The sequence below is a fragment of the Oncorhynchus masou genome, chromosome 13 (genome assembly GCF_036934945.1).
Source record: "Oncorhynchus masou masou isolate Uvic2021 chromosome 13, UVic_Omas_1.1, whole genome shotgun sequence".
NCBI classification, from domain to species: Eukaryota; Metazoa; Chordata; class Actinopteri; order Salmoniformes; family Salmonidae; genus Oncorhynchus; species Oncorhynchus masou.
In genome coordinates, this window is record NC_088224.1 from 49,450,090 (window position 1) to 49,468,165 (window position 18,076).

An 18,076-nucleotide genomic window follows, 5' to 3' on the forward strand; every position below is an offset into this window, starting at 1 on the left:
TCTCCAACTTTTGATAGTTGAGATTAAAATTTCCTCTTGCTCGTTAGGGATCGGCGTCCCGTCAACAGGACCTTTGTAAATCATGCAGCGCCTTGTCACGATCGCAGATTTTAGAGAAACAATAAATGTTGGTACGTATAAGTGTCTTATATTGGTTGAAAGCGTAAGTTCTTGTTAATGTAACTTCACTGTCCAATTTACAGTAGCTATTCGAGCGAAAAAATGCCATGCTTTTATTGTCTGAGGTGAGCTCCAAACAACAAAACTTTTCACAGCGATATGTTTGATAAATACACCTCTGAAGGTGAAATGTGTGCTTACATTCTGAAATCTTGCACTGATTTATCATCCGAAGGGTCCCAGAGATAACATGGTGTTGTTTTGTTGGATAAAATAATTTTTCATATCCTAAAAAGGTCCATTTTTCATGCACCATAGATTTTGCATTTCCACTCGTTCCATTTGCAAAGAAGGGAATCTGAAAATCTAACCCTTAACGTTGTTTCAACCAGTCAAATTACATTTGTATGTATTCCTCAGAGATCATAGAACGTAACTAGACTTCACTGTATCATTAGTGGTGTAGTATATCCTATAGAACACCATATCTGATCAGAAAGCAATGCCTTCATGGCACGCCGATGACGCAGGCGGTCTTCACCTGAACGACTAAAACTGTGTCAAATAAGCACCAATCGGGGTCAAACAGCGCTAGCTAGATCGCCAATGAGCTGGGCTTTATGGGAGCATCCGGAAACCCTGTATCTGTTGTAAAATGCTAGCTACTAACCTTGTGTGACAGCGTACCTTTTCCTTTTGGGCAAAAGTTATGAAGTTATGAAAACTGGTTTTACAAATATTGAACTTATAATATGGCTACTAATACTGGAAAAGCTAAATCAAAGTCCAAGTATACAGATTGACGATAGTCTTTCAGAAAAATGTAATATGAATGCAAATGACTCCTACACGATTTGCCCAAATGTACCTGGGTGACTTCACACTAAATGTCATGTAGTTCGCTCATCTGTCTGAAACTTCGCACATACACTGCTGTCATCTTTTGGACACCATCGGAATTACAACCAGAGTGATGGCTAGAACTGGGACCTTTCTGTTGCATTTAAATAAATAAAAAGCGTTTTTTTTTTCTTATTTTCTTCTACCAGATCTATTGTTATATTATAATACATTCCTTTCACAATTCTGCATTTCATTGTTTCAAATGGTACCAAGAATATGCATATCCTTGCTTCAGGGCCTGAGCTATAGGCAGTTAGATTTGGTTATGTCATTTTAGGCAAAAATTGAAACGATTCATCCCTTAAACTTAAATTTTTATTCTCCACCTTTTGATGTTTGAGATTAAGGTTTCCTTTTGCTAGTAAGCTAATTGTTTTTAACAAATGTTGACGTTAAAGTATTGTAGACTTGTTTTTCCCCACCAATGTATTCAAAATAATAATTGAATAGAGACATTGGTGATTTTGAGGGAAATCAGATCGAAATTATTGGCATTGAATTTATGTTCAAGTCAGAAGTGTTAAAAATGTAGTGTAGGTCTATTAATTGTGCTAATATTGTATGCTAATTATGTTCTGACGTACCGACTATTAGCTCAGAAAACATTTGGCCCGAGGCCAAACCTAGTTGATGAACGAACCCTGGTGTTGAGCATCATTGTACCATCTGAACCCCTGTGAAATACACTACAAAAGTATGTGGACAGCCCTTCAAATGAGTGGATTCTGCTATTTAATCTCAGTGACTTATAACATGGCACCGTCATTGGATGCCACCTTTACAACAAGTCAGTTTGTCAAATTTCTGCCCGGCGAGAGTTTCCACGGTCAACTGTAAGTGCTTTTATTGTGAGGTGGGTACGTCAAGGAGCAACAATGGCTCGGCCGCAAAGTGGTATGCCACACAAGCTCACAGAACAGGACCACCGAGTGCTGAAGCCTGTCCTATGTTGTAACACACACTACGAGTTCCAAACTGCCTCTGGAAACAACGTCGGCACAAGAACGGTTTGTCGGGAGCGTCAAATGGTTTTCCATGACTGAGCAGCCGCACAAGTGTCGCCTGGAGCGGTGTAAAGCTCGCCTCCATTGGACTCTGGAGTGATGAATCACGCTACCTGCCCCAATGCATAGTGCCAACTGTAACGTTTGGTGGAGGAATAATGGTCTGTGGCTGTTTTTCATGGTTCGGGCAAGGCCCCTTAGTTCCAGTGAAGGGAAATCTTAACGTGACAGCGTACAATGACATTCTAGACGATTCTGTGATTCCAACATGGTGGCAACAGTTTGGGGAAGGCCCTTTCCTGTTTCAGCATGACAATGCCCCCGTGCACAAAATGGGGTCCATACAGAAATGTTTTTTTCAAGATCAGTGTGGAAGACCTTGACTGGCCTGCTCAGAGCCTGACCTCAACCCCATCAAACTGCTCAGGCATTACAGCAATATGGTCCTATATCAATAGAACACGTTGTCATCCCTACTGACACTGATTTGGAAGACTCACTTAACACAAATTCTGTGTTTGTAAATTACGTCTGAGTGTTTGTGGCCCCCTCTGTCCATAAATATATTAAAAGAACATTGTGCTGTCTGGTTTGCTTAATATAAAGAATTTGATGTATGGCTTTTAGTTTTAAATTATGTCAGTAGAGTACTTTCTCCACCACTGTACTTAAGTACATTTACAATCAGATACTTTTAGTCAAGTAATACTTCACTAGGTGACTCGCTTTTAATTGAGTCATTTTCTATTACTTTTACTCAAGTATGACAGTTGAGTACTTTTTCCACCACTGACACTCACATACCTGAACATATGGTGATAAACACAGAGTGAACTCTGATGGACACATCTATTTACAAATTTGACATAACACTTCTACACTTAACCATAGAAAGACGGCCTATGCATGCATATTACACACACCTGTGTGAAAATGTGTGATGCCTTAAACAGATGGTCAGCATCCCAAAGGCACACTATTCACTATAAAAGTAGTGCACTAAATATGGAATAGTGTGTCATTTGGAACAAAGCCCATGTTCATTCATAAACCAATATTAAAGCGATCTGTTTTGGGCATAGAGAAATGTCACAACATATCTGATTAACAGGTTTGAAAGACAGGTTTGGTAGGAAGTGTTCCCAGACAATAGCAAATTAATGTCAAGAACATCGTTGGAACATTGTAACTTTGTTTAATAATAAACAACATTTGCCATCTTGCCAGTACACTTAAAAAAAACATCCATCACAACTATTTGAATGGACAAATCTAAGCTTTAGTCAAAAACCTCTACATTTTCTCTCCGCCCTCTCTCCCGTTGGTCTGTTTTTCTTTCATCCGGATTTCAGTCGAAACCAGTTGTCGACCCTGCCCAGCCCGGTGTGCAGTCTGCCGTTGAAGGTCCTGATTGCCTGTAACAACAAGCTTGTCTCCCTTCCCGAAGAGCTGGGCCAACTACTACAGCTCACAGAACTGGTCAGTACAGACATACACACACACAGTTAGGGCTTAATTGACCGTGGGTTTTAGTGTCAAAACCACAATGTTGATTTGCCTGTTTTTACCCCCTTATTGGTAGTCTTTGTGTTGTGGTTTGATTACTGTTTAACCAGGTCATCCTTTCCTCTTTCTCATCCCTCTCTCCAGGACGTGAGTTGTAATGAGATCCAGACACTCCCTCCTCAGGTTGGTCGACTGGACTCGCTGCGAGACCTTAACATCCGCCGCAACCACCTGGCCCGCTTGCCCCCAGGTCAACACACACACTCAACCACCTGGCCCAAAGCAGTGTCTGCACTGCTCAACACACACACCAGTGGCGAGCAGTGCTGTTTAGGATGGAGATTATTTTATTTTTATGAGCATGGCCTTAATTCTATGACAGCATGTTGGATGACTCCCATTCATATTCCATTCACCCAGTACAACGTAGGTGCACACAGGCTGAGCGAGAATTTGAGGTGACTTTCAATACCGCTTTGCACACTTTTGCCAGCATCGAGCTGAAATAGGGTGTAATCAGTTGCAAACGAGGTTCTATTGGAGAAATTCAGGTATGTTTATCCCCGTTCGGTTGAAGAAACGTTTTTCAACAGTATCGGTGGAATGAATAGAGTTCACTCTCATAACAGCCACGTTGTATTCTTCTTCGCTTCGCTTGAGGACTTCAATGCGCAACAAATCCGCTGTATGTGACCAAGCGAGAGAGAAACTTTCCAAGCCAAACCATATCATAACTTCAACACACAGCCTACATCGTTGTAACCATATTAGCTAAAGTAACGTCTTAGTCAACATAGCTAATAGCACTAAAGTGTTAGTCAACCCATGCAATCATGCTGTGACAGTGTACAGTCAGTAAACAGTTGCACTGACAGGCCCTGGTGGCAATAAATTAGTAAAACCAAAAGCTTACCTTGACTTGGAAGAGTTCCAGTGTTGTGTTGGATAGTCATAGCTAGTTGGATAACATGGCATCCCTCTGTTTGAGCAGGGTGTTTCAGTAGGCCGAACTAGTTAGCTGTTTTTTTTTTCACTTTCAATCTCTATTTCTCTCTTGCTGCTTCTTAATTTTGGAAGAAATTAATTAGTTCAAAACTGTTCAACGATTGTCTTTCTCTCTTTTGAGTGGGGTGGGGCGGCAGGTAGCCTAGTGGTTAGAGCGTTGGACTTGTAACAAGGTAAAAAAGCTCACCAGGTCAAAATCTGTCTTTCTGCCCCTGAAAGAGGCAGTTAACCCACTGTGCTTAGGCCGTCATTGAAAATAAGAATTTGTTCTTTACTGACTTACCTAGTTAAATAAAATTGTGTACACTGCAGTGCTAGCTAGCTGTAGCTTTTGCTTCAGTACTAGATTAATTCTCTGATCCTTTGTTTGGGTGGACAACATGTTAACTGCCCCTCAAAGAGGCAGTTAACCCACTGTTCCTAGGCCGCCATTGAAAATAACGCACACACACACCCACACAACCACCTGGACCACACACAAGTATATTTTGAAATAATAAAAACACCATAATTGCTTGATTAGATAAATCTGGCATGTTAGAGCTTGACAACACATGTTGGGGGGTTAAATAAGAAGGATCAGGATTTAGTTGACCAATATTTAACCCCCCTTTTTTGGGCACTTAACTTCATCCATTAACACTGAGTATACAAACCATTAAGAGCCCCTGCTCTTTATGAAATATGACACCTGGTGAAATTTGATTCCTTATTGATGTCACTTGTTAAACCCACTTAATTTTATTTTAATTTTATTTTTTTTAACCTTTATTTAACTAGGCAAGTCAGTTAAGAACAAATTCTTATTTTCAATGATGGCCTAGGAACAGTGGGTTAACTGCCTGTTCGGGGGCAGAACGACATTTGTACCTTGTCAGTTTAAACTTGCTAGTCCAACGCTCTAACCACAAGGCTACCCTGCCGCCCCTCAGTGTAGATGAAGGGGAGAAGACAAGTTTAAGGATTTTTAAGCCTTGAGACAATTGAGACATGGATTGTGTATATGAACCATTAAGAGGGTGAATGGGCAAGACAAAATATTTAAGTGTCTTTGAACTGGTTATAGTTGAAGGTTCTAGGTTTGAGAGTCAAGAACTGCAGCGCTGCTGGGTTTTTTATGCTCAAGTCTCCCGTGTGTATCAAGAATGGAAGCATTGAAGACATGGACTCTAGGGGATTAAAGTTAACCTGTATGTCCTATGTCCATACAGAGCTGTCTGAGTTGCCCCTGGTGCGTCTGGACTTCTCTTGTAACAAGGTGACATCCATCCCTGTATGTTACCGCAACCTGCGCCACCTACAGAGCATCGTGCTGGACAACAACCCACTACAGAACCCACCTGCACAGGTAACACACGGACACAGTCTGACTATACAAACACACCTTTTGCTCCTAGTCAGTGACTAGGATACACACTCAGCTTGACAAAACAGTTGACCTGCACCTCACGTGTTAATATAACCTAGTGAAACTGTTCCTTCTATTGTCTATCATGTTTCTTTCCCTGTCATTCCCAGATTTGTATAAAGGGGATGATCCATATATTTAAGTATCTGAACAATGAGGCCAGCAAGACTCCACCTGAGCTCCCAGACTACGACAGGAGACCCCTCCCCTTCGGATCCTGGTGAGACACACTTGCACACACTTCCTCTGCTGTGTGCAGAGGAACAGCTGGAGAGAGGCAGAAAGAGGGGGCACTCTTTCCTCTAAATCTCCCTGCCCCTGCCTTTTTCTGTCTATCTCTACTTTTATCTCTCCCCCATCATTTTTATATTTTGTGCTCGACAATCGCTCTTGCTTTCTCAGAGCCCTCTGTAGATGTTAAAAGGTACTTTACTAGAAACTGTTTGGGGAGGAGAGATAGAAATTGAGATCAATGGGAAGTGAGGGAGTGTTAAAAAGAGAAGGTGGACAGGTAGGTAGAGTTTATGAGGGGAGCACAGCTGAAAGAGGGAGTTGAGAATGGGAGGTACCATAACAACAACCTTGCAAACACTCAAATACAAAATGAATCATGCTCACTGGATCCCAGGGGTGTATTTACTAGAAACGAAGCAGGTCAAAACAGGGAGGGACCAACCTGAATTTGTCCAATAAGAAAACTCTACATGTCCTTGCAAATAATTTTCTAATTCAAAAGGTTCTGCGACAGGTGGGTGTTGTGGACTGTCTTACACAGGGACACTCAAGTCAAACTTAAATGAATCATTGCTTATTATCCGCGGGCTGGAGAGGTTCCAACGAACTTGATGCACTATAGTGAACGTCTGTCAGGAGCACAAACAGGCCAGTCCCGTTTAGTTCCCTTATATAGGCATATTTCATAGTTGGTTCTGGCATTTCTGGCACCTATCTTAACTTAAAGAACATGTTCTGGGCTTTCTGCCAAATAGTTTAAAGGAGGAGGTCATGACAGCCCCTCATATCTTTACCAGGCACAGGCAGGAACCAAGGAATGTTTCTGACATCAAAGACAAGATGCACAAAGTAACATTTCCTTTACATAAGCTAACCAAGCAACTCACATGTTTATTTATCCAGACCTGCATTGTCACTCTAGTAGTTTTACACACACACCTTTCCCTTCAGTCACATAATAAACTCAGCAAAAAAAACAAACCTCCCTTTTTCAGCACCCTGTCTTCAAAGATAATAAGTAATAATCCAAATAATTTCACAGATATTCCTTGTAAAGGGTTTAAACATGCTTGTTTAATGAACCATAGACAATTAATGAACATGCACCTGTGGAACGGTCGTTAAGACACCAACAGCTTACAGACGGTTGGCAATTAAGGTCACAGTTATGAAAACGTAGGACACGAAAGAGGCCTTTCTACTGACTCTGAAAAACACTAAGAAAGATGCCCAGGGTCCCTGCTCATCTGCGTGAATGTGCCTTAGGCATGTTGCAAGTAGGCATGAGGACTGCAGATGAGGCCAGGGCAATAAATTGCAATGTCCGTACTGTGAGACGCCTAAGACAGTTCTACAGGGAGACGGGACAGACAGCTGATAGTCCTCGCAGTGGCAGACCACGTGTGACAACACCTGCACAGGATCGGTACATCCGAACATCACACCCGCAGGACATGTACAGGATGGCAACAACAACTGCCCGAGTTACACCAGGAATGCACAATCCTTCCATCAGACTGTCCCCTATAGGCTGAGAGAGGTTGGACTGAGGGCTTGTAGGCCTGTTGTCTGGTGAGGATCTGCCTTACATCACTGGCAACATCATCGCCTAAGTGCACAAACACACCGGCGCTGGACCAGACAGGCAAAAAGTGCTCTTCACTGACGAGTCGCGGTTTTGTCTCACCAGGGGTGATCGTCGGATTTGCGTTTATCGTCGAAGGAATGTGCGTTACACCGAGGCCTGTGCTCTGGAGCGGGATCGATTTGGGGTCCATCTGGGTCGGTGTGTCACAGCATCATCGGACTGAGCTTGTTTTCATTGTAGGCAATCTCTAAGCTGTGTGTTACAGGCAAGACATCCTCCTCCCTCATGTGGTTCCCTTCCTGCAGGCTCATCCTGACATGACCCTCCAGCATGACAACACAACCAGCCATACTGCTCATTATGTGTATGATTTCCTGCAAGACCGGAATGTCAGTGTTCTGCCATGGCCAGCGATGTGCCCTGATCTCAATCCCATTAAGAACATCGGGGACCTGTTGGATCAGATGGTGAGGACTAGGGCCATTCCCCCCAGAAATGTCTGGGAACTTGCAGGTGCCTTGGTAGAAGAGTGGGGTAACATACTTACAGCAAGAACTGGCAAATCTGGTGCAGTCCATGAGGAGATGCACTGCAGTACTTAATGCAGCTGGTGGCCACACCACATACTGACTGTTACTTTTGATTTTGACCCCCCTTTGTTCAGAGACACATTATTCCATTTCTGTTAGTCACATGTTTGTGGAACTTGTTCAGTTTGTCTCAGTTGATGAATCTTATGTTAATACAAATATTTACACATGTTAAGTTTGCTGAGAATAAACATAGTTGACAGTGAGGACGTTTCTTTTTTTGCTGAGTTTCGGAAAGTATTCAGACCCCTTCCCTTTTTCCCCATTTTTGTTACATTACAGCCTAATTCTAAAGCGTATTAAATTTTTGCCTCATCAATCTACACACAATACCTCATAATGACAAAGCGGAAACGGTTTAGAATGTTTTGCAAATGTATTACAAATAAAAATAACAAATACTTTTTACGTAAGTATTAAGACCCTTTGTTATGAGACTCGAAATTGAGCTCAGGTGCTTCCTGTTTCCATAGATCATCCTTGAGATCTTTCAACAACTTGATTGGAGTCCACCTGTTGTAAATTCAATTGATTGGACATGATTTGGAAAGGCGCACACACCTGTCTAAGGGCCCACAGTTGACTCTTCCTAGAGCTGTCTGCCCTGCCAAACTGAGCAATCGGGGGAGAAGGGACTTGGTCGGGAAGGTGACCAAGAACCCGATGATCACTCTGACCGAGCTCCAGGGTTCGTCTGTGGACATGGGAGAACCTTCCAGAAGGTCAACCATCTCTGCAGCACACCGCCAATCAGGCCTTTATGGAAGAGTGGTGAGATGGAATCCACTCATTAGTAAAAAGCACATGACAGCCCACTGAGTTTGCCAAAAGGCACCAAAAGGACTCTCAGACCATGAGAAACAAGATTCTCGTGTCTGATAAAACCAAGATTGAACTCTTTGGCCTGAATGCCAAGCGTCACATCTGGAGGAATCATGTCGATATCCCTGCCATAAAGACCTGATTGGTGGTTTTGCAGAGATGGTTGTCTTTCTGGAAGGTTCTTCCATCTCCACAGAGGAGTTCTGGAACTGTCAGTGACCATTGAGTACTTGGTGACCTCCCTTCTCCCCCGATTGCTCAGTTTGGCCGGGTGGCCATCTCTATGAAGAGTCTTGGTGGTTCCAAACTTCTTCCATTTAAGAATGATGGAGGCCACTGTGTTCTTGGGGACCTTAAATGCGGCAGACATTTTTTTATTACCCTTCCCCAGGTCTGTGCCTCGACACAATCCTGTCTCGTAGCTCTCTGGACAATTCCTTTGACCTTATGGCTTGGTTTTTGCTCTGATATGCAACTACGGGGCCTTAAAAAGACAGGTGTGTGCCTTTCCAAATCATGTCCAATCAATTGAATTTACCACAAGTGGACGCCAATCAAGTTGTAGAAACATCTCAATGATCATCAATGGAAAGAGGATGCACCTTAGTCTCATAGCAAAGGGTCTGAATACTTATAAATACATATTTTTTGCATTGTCATTATGGGGTATTGTGTGTAGATTACCGAGGAATGTTTTTTAAAATTTAGTCCATTTTAGAAAGCGGCTGTAACGTAACAAAATGTGGACAAAGTCAAGTGGCCTGAGAAGTTTCCAAGTGCACTGTCGATACTATCGCTGTCCCCATTCTCTGACAGACAGACATATCCACTCCTCAGTGACACAAACCGTACCTGGGTCAAGGGACTTCCTTGATTTTGCACTTGTACTGCAACTCAATAAATTGCTTTGTTTCAAATTATTGTGTTTTGCTTTTAGTGTTTTGTTTCCTGTTGATATATTGTGTATATAGGTATGTTAAGTGTAATGTTGTTTATTGATGTGTTCATGCAGGGCTCATCTGCAAAAGAAACCGTGATCTCTGCAGCTCAAGTGTCTGAAATCATTTGATGTTGTGTTTTGACCCACGTCCTGTTCTCAAGGTGATCTTATCTTCTGTACTCTTAGTGTGGAGGAGCTATACCCTGGCCGGCCATACGGCGCACTGGACTCTGGCTTCAATAGCGTGGACAGTGGAGACAAGAGATGGTCAGGCAACGAGGTGAGAATGAGCACACACACATGCAAGATGGTCAAGCAACGAGGTAAGGCACAGACACACAAGATGGTCAGGCATCTAGGTAAGGCACACACACACACAAGATGGTCAGGCAACGAGGTAAGGCACACACACACACAAGATGGTCAGGCAACTGGGTAAGACACACACACACACAAGATGGTCAGGCAACTGGGTAAGACACACACACACACACAAGATGGTCAGGCAACTGGGTAAGACACACACACACACAAGATGGTCAGGCAACTGGGTAAGACACACACACACACACACAAGATGGTCAGGCAACTGGGTAAGACACACACACACACACACACACAAGATGGTCAGGCAACTGGGTAAGACACACACACACACACAAGATGGTCAGGCAACTGGGTAAGACACACACACACACACACACACACACAAGATGGTCAGGCAACTGGGTAAGACACACACACACACACACAAGATGGTCAGGCAACTGGGTAAGACACACACACACACACACACACACACACACAAGATGGTCAGGCAAGTGGGTAAGACACACACACACACACACACACACACACACAAGATGGTCAGGCAACTGGGTAAGACACACACACACACACACACACACACACACAAGATGGTCAGGCAACTGGGTAAGACACACACACACACACACACACACAAGATGGTCAGGCAACTGGGTAAGACACACACACACACACACACACAAGATTGTCAGGCAACTGGGTAAGACACACACACACACACACAAGATGGTCAGGCAACTGGGTAAGACACACACACACACAAGATGGTCAGGCAACTGGGTAAGACACACACACACACACACAAGATGGTCAGGCAACTGGGTAAGACACACACACACACACACACAAGATTGTCAGGCAACTGGGTAAGACACACACACACACAAGATGGTCAGGCAACTGGGTAAGACAGACACACACACACACAAGATGGTCAGGCAACTGGGTAAGACACACACACACACACACAAGATGGTCAGGCAACTGGGTAAGACACACACACACACACACAAGATGGTCAGGCAACTGGGTAAGACACACACACACACACACAAGATGGTCAGGCAACTGGGTAAGACACACACACACACAAGATGGTCAGGCAACTGGGTAAGACACACACACACACACACAAGATGGTCAGGCAACTGGGTAAGACACACACACACACACACAAGATGGTCAGGCAACTGGGTAAGACACACACACACACACACACAAGATGGTCAGGCAACTGGGTAAGACACACACACACACACACACAAGATGGTCAGGCAACTGGGTAAGACACACACACACACACACACACACACACACACACACAAGATGGTCAGGCAACTGGGTAAGACACACACACACACACACAAGATGGTCAGGCAACTGGGTAAGACACACACACACACACACACACACACACACACACAAGATGGTCAGGCAACTGGGTAAGACACACACACACACACACACAAGATGGTCAGGCAACTGGGTAAGACACACACACACACACACACAAGATGGTCAGGCAACTGGGTAAGACACACACACACACACACACAAGATGGTCAGGCAACTGGGTAAGACACACACACACACACACAAGATGGTCAGGCAACTGGGTAAGACACACACACACACACACAAGATGGTCAGGCAACTGGGTAAGACACACACACACACACACAAGATGGTCAGGCAACTGGGTAAGACACACACACACACACACACACAAGATGGTCAGGCAACTGGGTAAGACACACACACACACACACAAGATGGTCAGGCAACTGGGTAAGACACACACACACACACACAAGATGGTCAGGCAACTGGGTAAGACACACACACAAGATGGTCAGGCAACTGGGTAAGACACACACAAGATGGTCAGGCAACTGGGTAAGACACACACACACACACACACAAGATGGTCAGGCAACTGGGTAAGACACACACACACACACACACACACACACACACACACAAGATGGTCAGGCAACTGGGTAAGACACACACACACACACACACAAGATGGTCAGGCAACTGGGTAAGACACACACACACACACACACAAGATGGTCAGGCAACTGGGTAAGACACACACACACACACACACAAGATGGTCAGGCAACTGGGTAAGACACACACACACACAAGATGGTCAGGCAACTGGGTAAGACAGACACACACACACACAAGATGGTCAGGCAACTGGGTAAGACACACACACACACACACAAGATGGTCAGGCAACTGGGTAAGACACACACACACACACACAAGATGGTCAGGCAACTGGGTAAGACACACACACACACACACAAGATGGTCAGGCAACTGGGTAAGACACACACACACACAAGATGGTCAGGCAACTGGGTAAGACACACACACACACACACAAGATGGTCAGGCAACTGGGTAAGACACACACACACACACACAAGATGGTCAGGCAACTGGGTAAGACACACACACACACACACACAAGATGGTCAGGCAACTGGGTAAGACACACACACACACACACACAAGATGGTCAGGCAACTGGGTAAGACACACACACACACACACACACACACACACACACACACAAGATGGTCAGGCAACTGGGTAAGACACACACACACACACACAAGATGGTCAGGCAACTGGGTAAGACACACACACACACACACACACACACACACACAAGATGGTCAGGCAACTGGGTAAGACACACACACACACACACACAAGATGGTCAGGCAACTGGGTAAGACACACACACACACACACACAAGATGGTCAGGCAACTGGGTAAGACACACACACACACACACACAAGATGGTCAGGCAACTGGGTAAGACACACACACACACACACACAAGATGGTCAGGCAACTGGGTAAGACACACACACACACACACAAGATGGTCAGGCAACTGGGTAAGACACACACACACACACACAAGATGGTCAGGCAACTGGGTAAGACACACACACACACACACACACAAGATGGTCAGGCAACTGGGTAAGACACACACACACACACACAAGATGGTCAGGCAACTGGGTAAGACACACACACACACACACAAGATGGTCAGGCAACTGGGTAAGACACACACACAAGATGGTCAGGCAACTGGGTAAGACACACACAAGATGGTCAGGCAACTGGGTAAGACACACACACACACACACACAAGATGGTCAGGCAACTGGGTAAGACACACACACACACACACACACACACACACACACACAAGATGGTCAGGCAACTGGGTAAGACACACACACACACACACACAAGATGGTCAGGCAACTGGGTAAGACACACACACACACACACACAAGATGGTCAGGCAACTGGGTAAGACACACACACACACACACACAAGATGGTCAGGCAACTGGGTAAGACACACACACACACACACACAAGATGGTCAGGCAACTGGGTAAGACACACACACACACACACACAAGATGGTCAGGCAACTGGGTAAGACACACACACACACACACACAAGATGGTCAGGCAACTGGGTAAGACACACACACACACACACACACAAGATGGTCAGGCAACTGGGTAAGACACACACACACACACACACAAGATGGTCAGGCAACTGGGTAAGACACACACACACACACACACACAAGATGGTCAGGCAACTGGGTAAGACACACACACACACACACACACAAGATGGTCAGGCAACTGGGTAAGACACACACACACACACACACACAAGATGGTCAGGCAACTGGGTAAGACACACACACACACACACACACACAAGATGGTCAGGCAACTGGGTAAGACACACACACACACACACACACAAGATGGTCAGGCAACTGGGTAAGACACACACACACACACACACACAAGATGGTCAGGCAACTGGGTAAGACACACACACACACACACACACAAGATGGTCAGGCAACTGGGTAAGACACACACACACACACACACACAAGATGGTCAGGCAACTGGGTAAGACACACACACACACACACACACAAGATGGTCAGGCAACTGGGTAAGACACACACACACACACACACACAAGATGGTCAGGCAACTGGGTAAGACACACACACACACACACAAGATGGTCAGGCAACTGGGTAAGACACACACACACACACACACACAAGATGGTCAGGCAACTGGGTAAGACACACACACACACACACACACAAGATGGTCAGGCAACTGGGTAAGACACACACACACACACACACACACACAAGATGGTCAGGCAACTGGGTAAGACACACACACACACACACACACACAAGATGGTCAGGCAACTGGGTAAGACACACACACACACACACAAGATGGTCAGGCAACTGGGTAAGACACACACACACACACACACAAGATGGTCAGGCAACTGGGTAAGACACACACACACACACACAAGATGGTCAGGCAACTGGGTAAGACACACACACACACACACACAAGATGGTCAGGCAACTGGGTAAGACACACACACACACACACACAAGATGGTCAGGCAACTGGGTAAGACACACACACACACACACAAGATGGTCAGGCAACTGGGTAAAGACACACACACACACACACACACACACACAAGATGGTCAGGCAACTGGGTAAGACACACACACACACACACACACACAAGATGGTCAGGCAACTGGGTAAGACACACACACAAGATGGTCAGGCAACTGGGTAAGACACACACACACACACACACACAAGATGGTCAGGCAACTGGGTAAGACACACACACACACACACACACAAGATGGTCAGGCAACTGGGTAAGACACACACACACACACACAAGATGGTCAGGCAACTGGGTAAGACACACACACACACACACACACACAAGATGGTCAGGCAACTGGGTAAGACACACACACACACACACACACACACAAGATGGTCAGGCAACTGGGTAAGACACACACACACACACACACACACACACACACACACAAGATGGTCAGGCAACTGGGTAAGACACACACACACACACACACACACACACAAGATGGTCAGGCAACTGGGTAAGACACACACACACACACACACACAAGATGGTCAGGCAACTGGGTAAGACACACACACACACACACACACAAGATGGTCAGGCAACTGGGTAAGACACACACACACACACACAAGATGGTCAGGCAACTGGGTAAGACACACACACACAAGATGGTCAGGCAACTGGGTAAGACACACACACACAAGATGGTCAGGCAACTGGGTAAGACACACACACACACACACACAAGATGGTCAGGCAACTGGGTAAGACACACACACAAGATGGTCAGGCAACTGGGTAAGACACACACACAAGATGGTCAGGCAACTGGGTAAGACACACACACAAGATGGTCAGGCAACTGGGTAAGACACACACAAGATGGTCAGGCAACTGGGTAAGACACACACATGATGTTCAGGCAACTAGGTAAGACACACATAAGATGGTGTCGTGTCTTTGGCTATGCCGGATAAAGTGATATGACATGCTTTTCTATAAAATAATTTCTCCGTAATTAATATTACCTGATTGAGCTTATCATGTAAACGTAATTAACTAGAGAGTCTGGGCACCGTGAAATAATATTTATAGAGCAGTTATCTTCCGAATAAACTCTTAAAGACCTAGTAATATTTTACCTCAATATAGCAGTCAATATTTATCGTCACCTTAATTCTGTCTCATCTGAAAGTTGTAAATTCTTGGTTATCTGCACGAACCCTGGCTGAATCAGCAATACAAAATTGGGTTTAATTATTTATTTACTAAATACCTAACTAATCACACAGAATTACATATACACATAATTAATCATAACTGATTACAAATTACGTCATAAAGGAAAACGCCATTAGCGGGTGGAACATATGACAGCTGGTTACACAAAAGAAAAGGGGCTGGGTGTGAGTAAAAGAGCGGGAAGACTGAGGGATACCGGGAGAAGCTGTGCTATCGTAAATACACTCTGATGCATTTTAAATTACCTCCCATTTGGTAAAGGAAAATGCAATAAATATTTACTCTGAGCTGCTCTTCGGGAAGGTTGGTGGTAGATGGAAGGCCATGTTGCCCAACCAAGTCCTATGTCCTTTGAAGAATGTCTCTGCTGGTAAATTGGATATGTTGTAGTAACATTGTGTGGTAGACAGGATACTCTGTCTGTTCCTTCCTAACCTGCGTTTGCAGCTGCTGTTGCTAACACAACGGCTAGGAGGTATCACTTCTGTAGTGAATATGAGTTCAAAGTTCATACCATTTGCAACCAAAGCTCACGCTGATGTTGGCTTCATTCTGTAGTTATTATCTGAACCATTCTGACATCGGACCGTCGTCCTCACATCCTCAGAACAGCAGGTTACATTGTCGTCAAGGCTTTATATAGGAAGGGAGAGAGGGGCGTCTTTGAAAAGTTTTATAGCCCATGTCCCTTCACAGGGGTGGGCCACTGATTGAGCAGGGCCCTATCTTACATTTTAGAAGCTAAAATCACATTTCATCCCATCACGAATAATTTAATATTCAAACATTTAAATTGAACAACAATTCCATGTGAATCCGATAACTCTGATGTGTAGACTTTCCACTGTAGAGTTTGTCATCTTATCATTGATGAGAATGTCTCAGATGACAACCGAACTGACATCATATTCATTAAGTACCACAGCATATGTTCAATTGGTCGGATTACCAGTATATAGTTCACTTCCCCCCTCCACCTTCTGATGTTCCCGGAATCTCTGTTAACCAAGGGTTTTGCAAATGTAATATCAGTAGGGTAAAGAGAGAAACGGGGGGGAAGAGGTATTTGACTGTCATAAACTTATCCCCAGGCCAACGTCATGACAGTAGACAACTGCTTGCTGTGAACCTGGGTTCCAAACTGTCATGGGAAAAACATATTGATGCAATGGTAGCTAAGATGGGGAGAAGTCTGTCCGTAATAAAGCACGGCTTTTCTTTCTTGACATTTCTATCAACAAAAGTCCTACAGGCCCTAATTTTGTCACCTGGACCAGTCATATGGTCAAGTGGTGGTCAAGCAAATATGGTCAAGCAAATTACAGTTGGCCCAGAACAGAGCAACATGTCTGACCCTTAAATTGTAAGTCGCTCTGGATAAGAGCGTCTGCCAAATGACTTAAATGTAAATGTACACAGAAAATGAACATCAATGATGTGCATGTCAACCTCTCCTGGCTCAAAGTAGAGAAGATACTGACTGCATCAGTACATGTCTTTGTTAGAGGTATTGACATGTTGACCACACCCAGCTGTCTTTTCGAACGACCAGCACACAGCTCAGACACCCATGCATACTAGACATGCCACAACGGGTCCCTTCACAGTCCCCAATTCCAGAACAGACTCCAGGAAATGTACTCTACTCCACAGAGACATGACTACATGGAACTCTTTTCCATATCAAGTTTTTACATGTAATGACACCGCTGAAGGTTCTTAGTGCGTCCCAAATGACAGATGGACTGAGTTCCAAGCGGTCAAAACCATTACATTTTAAGACAGGGGTGTCTCCAAAGCTGTGTTGTCGATAATTGTCAAAGATGCATTATGTTGCATTACAAGCGC

The 18,076-nt window shown here is 44.6% G+C and overlaps 1 protein-coding gene across 6 annotated transcripts in view; it reads left to right on the forward strand.

Moving 5' to 3' along the window:
- The window catches only part of LOC135552480 (DISP complex protein LRCH3-like), a 75,763-nt gene that overhangs the window by 21,582 nt on the left and 36,105 nt on the right, over positions 1-18,076 (forward strand). For all 6 annotated transcript variants that reach the window (XM_064984141.1, XM_064984139.1, XM_064984140.1 and 3 more), the window contains 5 exons: positions 3,380-3,506; positions 3,678-3,783; positions 5,750-5,886; positions 6,057-6,166; positions 10,307-10,400. In XM_064984141.1, the coding sequence (XP_064840213.1) occupies positions 3,380-3,506; positions 3,678-3,783; positions 5,750-5,886; positions 6,057-6,166; positions 10,307-10,400 (574 nt within the window). The remainder of the gene's footprint in view (positions 1-3,379; positions 3,507-3,677; positions 3,784-5,749; positions 5,887-6,056; positions 6,167-10,306; positions 10,401-18,076) is intronic.